The sequence below is a fragment of the Chrysochloris asiatica genome, unplaced genomic scaffold, assembly GCF_000296735.1.
Source record: "Chrysochloris asiatica unplaced genomic scaffold, ChrAsi1.0 scaffold05775, whole genome shotgun sequence".
Lineage (NCBI taxonomy): Eukaryota > Metazoa > Chordata > Mammalia > Afrosoricida > Chrysochloridae > Chrysochloris > Chrysochloris asiatica.
The window spans coordinates 1-5,892 of record NW_006414293.1 but is presented as its reverse complement, the minus strand read 5'-3'; the positions used below and the strand labels follow the sequence as shown (position 1 = coordinate 5,892).

The window sequence follows — 5,892 nt, the reverse complement described above, 5'->3', positions numbered from 1 at the left end:
CTCATCTTTCTCCCGCGGAGTGGCTGGTAGTTTCGAACCGCTGACCTTAAGGTTCGCAGCCCGATTCGTAACCACTACGCTACCAGAGCTCCTTTCTTCTGGATTAGATGGAATTTAAAAACTGAAAGAACAAATTTGAAAGCCTAGAAGAAATAGACACATTATTAGAAACACATTACCTACCTAAACTAATACTGATTGGGGTAGAAATTTTGAACAGACCCATAACAAAAGAAGAAACTGAGCAGGTCATTTAAAAAAAACAAAACAAAAACAAAAACAACCTCCCAACAACAACAAAAACGTCTTTGCTCAGACAGCTTCATTGGTGAATTTTACCAAACATTCAAAGAAGAACTGACACAAAGTTCTATTCCAGAACATAGAAAATGATGAAATAATTCCAATTTCATTCTGTGAAGCAAGAATAAACTTGATATCAAAACCAGGCAAAGATACCACTAAAAAAGAAAATTATAGACCAATATCCTTTATGATGATTCCTGGTGTGTCGCTGTAGGATCAACACTGGACTTCAAACCACAATGTCACCAGTTCAAACCTGTTACCTTCTCCTCGGAAACCCTATACAGTGTGACTGTGAATTGGAAGCAACTCACTGGCACTCAGCAGCAGCAACAACAACAATCCTTTATGAACATAGAATTTTCAATAAAATCCTAGCCAATAGAATCCAACATCATACAAAAACAATAATAAATAAATCATGCCAGGAATTCATGCCAAGTATATAAGGATGGTTCAACATTAGAATAATAATCGCCTTTCCTTTCGGCTGTGCGCAGCGCAACATGGCGGTACAAATTTCCAAGAAGAGGAAGTTTGTAGCTGATGGCATCTTCAAAGCCAAACTGAATGAGTTTCTCACACGGGAGCTGGCTGAAGATGGTTACTCTGGAGTTGAAGTTCGAGTTACACCAACCAGGACAGAAATCATCATCCTAGCCACCAAGACACAGAATGTTCTTGGTGAGAAGGGCCGGCGGATTCGGGAACTGACCGCTGTGGTTCAGAAGAGGTTTGGCTTCCCTGAAGGTAGTGTAGAGCTTTATGCTGAAAAGGTGGCCACAAGAGGTCTGTGTGCCATTGCCCAGGCAGAGTCTCTGCGCTACAAACTCCTAGGAGGGCTTGCTGTGCGGAGGGCCTGCTATGGTGTGCTGCGGTTCATCATGGAGAGTGGAGCCAAAGGCTGTGAGGTCGTGGTGTCTGGGAAACTTCGAGGACAGAGGGCTAAGTCCATGAAATTTGTGGATGGTCTGATGATCCACAGTGGGGACCCTGTTAACTACTACGTTGACACAGCCGTGCGCCACGTGCTGCTCAGACAAGGTGTGCTGGGCATCAAAGTGAAGATCATGCTGCCCTGGGACCCAAGTGGTAAGATTGGTCCGAAGAAACCCCTGCCTGACCATGTGAGCATTGTGGAACCCAAAGATGAGATACTACCCACCACCCCCATATCGGAGCAGAAGGGTGGGAAGCCAGAGCCACCTGCTATGCCTCAGCCAGTCCCCACTGCATAACAGGGTCTCCTTGGCAGCCGGATCTGGGATTTGGATGTTGCTCTGTAAAGAACTTTAAAATTTAATTAAAATCTTTTAAAAAGAAAAAAAAGAAGAAGTACAGCCAAAATGCTCCTTAGAAGCCTGTATGGTGAAACTTCATCCCTCATATTTCGAACATATTGTCAGGAGGGACCAGTCCCTGGAGACGGGCATCATGCTTGGTAAAGTGGAGGGTCATTGAAAAAGAGGAAGAACCCCCATGAGATAGATTGGCACAGTGGCAACAACAATGGGCTCAAGCTTAATAACAATTGTGAGCATGGTACAGGACTGGACAGTGTTTTGTACTGTTTTGCATAGGGTCACTATGAGTCAGAACTGACTGGACAGCACTGAACAACAACAATGATCTTTATTTGGACAGTAGTGGAGTCCAAAGGAGCTCTGGTAACGTAGTGGTTACGAATCGGGCTGCGAACCTTAAGGTCAGCAGTTCGAATCTCTATAAATTAATACCACTAAGCTTATCTTGAAGGCTACGTAGACAAAGGCAACAGCAACTGAGCAGACCCAGAGACATCAAAGGAAGGCCAATGTGACTGAAGTGGACAAGGTGAGAAGGTGATGAAGGAGGTGTGACATCGGAGAGGAAGATAGGCACTGGACTCTGGCTTTGTAGACAGAATGGCAGGTTGGGTTCTATGGGAAGTAGGCAGTAGAATGGATGCTCATTCAGGAATGCCCTTAGAGCAGGGAGGAGGAGGAGGCAGGACTGGACAGAGGGACAAGTCAAGAGCTTTCAAGGCTCAACCACAGCCTTGGCTGCCCCCATGGGTAGTTATAGATTGAGAATAACTTGCCGCAAGTTAAACCAAGATGATCATAACTTTTTACAGTTTACATAGGACTACCATTGCATGTAGTATCTCCATATCATGATAAAGCTGTTGGTTTCTATTTTAAGCATAAGGGAAGCCACCACAGTCACATGGTAGGGTCTAAAGAAATGATCTTGACTATAAAATGGTGTGTTCTGGGAAGGGCTGTGGTCATTACTGTAGTACAGATGGAGTCCTGGCCAGGGTGCCAACATGTTGTGTAACCATGGCCAAGCCATTTCTCTGTTCAAGATCTCAAGTTCTGTTCAGTGAGAAAGTTGGTCTCAAGATCTCTGAGCCTCCTGCCAACTTGAGTATTGTATACCTCTTCACAGCACCTTTTCCTAGCAATAATAGTATCTCCTTAGGAACAGCTGTTTTAGCCACTGTTTCTCAACCTAGATACTATTGATATTTTGGGCTTGCTAATTCTTTATTGTAAGGTGCTGCTATGGTGTGCACTGCAGAATGTTTAGTAACATTCCTTCCTTCCAGATAACAATAGCACTCTCACACACACCCACAGTTATGACAACCCAAAATGCCTTCAGACATTGCCATATGTCTCTTGTGGAGCAAAATCGCATACGTTGTTCTTGAAACCACTCTTTCAGTCTCAAATATTTGGAAAGTTTCTTTAAAGTCACAGCCTATGCATCCTTGGGCTCATTGTTCAAGATCCTTGGGCTTCTGCTTGGGCAGTGGAGCGTATGCGGGGTTGATTTTAAAGAATGCTTGGTGGCTTCTGAGAGATGGGGCAGTAAGGACTGTAGTGAGCTTTGCACACTTGAAAACCTGCAGATAGAAATCCAGGAGTCTCCCCCACTGCCCCCAGCCTGATTACTAACTGGTTCCTCAGGAGTTTTGTGAAGAAAAGCAAACTCACACCCGCCAGATCTTTCTGCCCTCTTCCTAAGTAGATTCATTGCCTTTCCTTCTGGCATTTTCCTTAGGCTTTTTGCTAAGACTGACGCAGCTATTGCCTTGCTTCAGAATTCTCCGCTTAGCTTTGAACTCTTTGAATCAGGCCCCAGTACATATTCTCTGAGCATGTATTAATATGCGTTGTGGAAACTTCAGCTCCCTCAAAGAATTTGCCACATTTTTTTCTCTGAACCAAAGCCTCTGTGACAGGAAGGAGCTCCCAGGATTGAAAAGGATGCCTGAGGACAGAGACACAGACTTTAGTGGCTGGACTGAGTCTTGGTTCTGAGGTGGGCAGCTCACAGGGTTTTTATTTCCTTCTTAGCTCCTCTCCTTTACTGGTGATGGTTTCTCCTGCCTCTTGGGGGACCATCCTTGGGTGGAGGTTACTAGTCATGGTCCATACTCTACCTTCTTGGGTAGTTGCCATCGTACAAGAGGACCAACTTCTTCTGGCTAAGATGATTGGTTTAATGGCGAGCACGTGACCTAAACTGAACCAATCACTGTTGAGTTGCTTTGTTTCTTGTCACAGATTTGAATGAATCAGGAGCTGTTGGTGGCCAGCTGCCCCACCAAAGCAATAAAAACAACAACAAAACATCAAACCAGTTGCCATGAAGTCAGTTCCAATTCATGGAGACCCCATGAGTATCAGAGTAGAACTCTGCTCCATCGAATTTTCAATGGCTGATCTTTTTTATTTTTTTATCTTGAGTCCACCCTTCTTCTGAGGTGCCTCTGGGTGGGCTCAAGCCTCTAGTCTTTCAGTATGCAGTGAGTGCATTTACACCAGTTATACCTCCCAAGGACTTCTACAGACAAATGTTAATGAAGTGACTTATTCATTCTTTTCTTCTAACAAATTATCAGGTTCTGTGCTAAGCAAAGTGAGATTATAGAAATAATAAGAAATGGTTTGTGCCCTGAAGGAACTATCAGGTTAATGAGGAATATAAATAGAAACAAGCTAGTATAATATAAAAATGATAAATGGGCTATTGGAGGTCAGTTTGGAGAGCAATAGGAGTGCACTCCAGGGAGCAGTAACTAGCTCTGCCTACTCAGGCAAGTCAGGAGAAGCTTCACAGACTTTGGACGGGTGTTTAAGAGTGAGCAAATACAATGGTCAACATAGGCTGTGTGTGCTGTGATAACAACTACCACCACAATGTTAGGGGATTAACACAATAGAAGTTCATTTATTTGAATGCATATTCTCTTGAGTACCTCTCCACCAAGTGGTGACTCAGGGGACCCCAGGCTCTTACATCTCGTGGCTTCACCGTCTCTTGGGACATCAGAAACCTCTGCAGCTTCTCTGGATCCAGTTGGCCACCAAGTAACAAGAAAGTGTGGGGAAGATCACAGACCCCAAAAGAAACCACTTCAGCTTGCAAGAGTCATGTGTCATTTCTGTTCACATGCCATTGGTAAGCACTAATCACATGGCCTCACCTTGATGCAATGGGTGCTGGGAAATGTGTTCCCTGACAGGCAACAGCTCTGAAATCTGTAAGTGTTACATAAATACTGCTGACCAGCTAGCCATGTCTGCTACTGGAGGAGCTTGCTACATAGACAAGGGAGATGAGAGGCCTTCAAGGGAGAGAGAGCAGCTAAGCAGAACACTAGGGTGTGGTGTCTCTGGGGCATGCAGAGAAGGTTGCTTCGGTTGGGTTTCTGGTTGTGAGGGAGGCAGGTGTAGTGTCTAGAGAAGTGATGTAAAGGTACAAATGAGCGGATATGGAACGTCCTGAGGGGAACTAGACTTTCCTAAGAATTTGACCTTGTGATGCAGAGAGCCATTATATGTGAACAGGACTTTGGTGGCTTAGTGGAGGCTAGATTAGAGGATGCAGACATAGGTAGGGCTATACTTAAGAAGCAGTCCTGGTGTGACCTTATGGATAGGATAAGTACTGGACTGCTAACCCCAATGCTGCTGGTTCAAATCCACTTGCCGCTCCTCAGAAACCCTACCCAGGGTCAATCTGAGTTGTAACTGACTCAAGGGCACTGAACAACAACATAGTTAAGGGACAAAAACAAAAGTCCAAGTGAGAAAAGATGAAAGCCTGACTTAGAGCCCTCATTCATAAAACCCAGAAGGGAAGCGTTATTTTGGAAATATTGAGAAAATAGAGTTGATTGGACAGGATCAACCATCTAAGTGAGCACCAGTCATTTTCTCTGCTGTTTAAGATAGTGAGTTCTCTGTCAACTATACACCCAAGCAAAAGGCGAATGGTCATTTGACAGGAAGAAGATGCTGCAGATATTACCAGGCATTGCAGACATTAGTAAACATCAAGAAAGCTGATTAAAGCCGCTGATAGAGAATCAGATTCAGTGACTTTTAGGATTCTTTCCAATCCTAACATTCTGTTTCTTACCGGTTGTCATTGAGTTAACTCTGACTCATGGTGACCTGTGTGAAATAGAACGCAATGCTGTCTGGTCCTGTGCCTTCATCATAATCATTTTGATTCCACCGTTGGCATCCAGGTTCCAATTACTTGGACTTCCAACATAGGGAGCTCAACTTCCACTGTTTTACTGGA

General features: G+C 44.3%; 1 protein-coding gene across 1 annotated transcript; it reads left to right on the top strand.

The window, feature by feature from the left end:
- Window positions 1–789: 789 nt before the first annotated feature.
- Window positions 790–1,551, top strand: LOC102834303 (40S ribosomal protein S3-like). The gene has a single exon (XM_006878122.1). The coding sequence runs from the start codon at window positions 813–815 to the stop codon at window positions 1,542–1,544; it is 732 nt and encodes a 243-aa protein (XP_006878184.1). The 5' UTR covers window positions 790–812; the 3' UTR covers window positions 1,545–1,551.
- The last annotated feature ends 4,341 nt before the right edge of the window (window positions 1,552–5,892 follow it).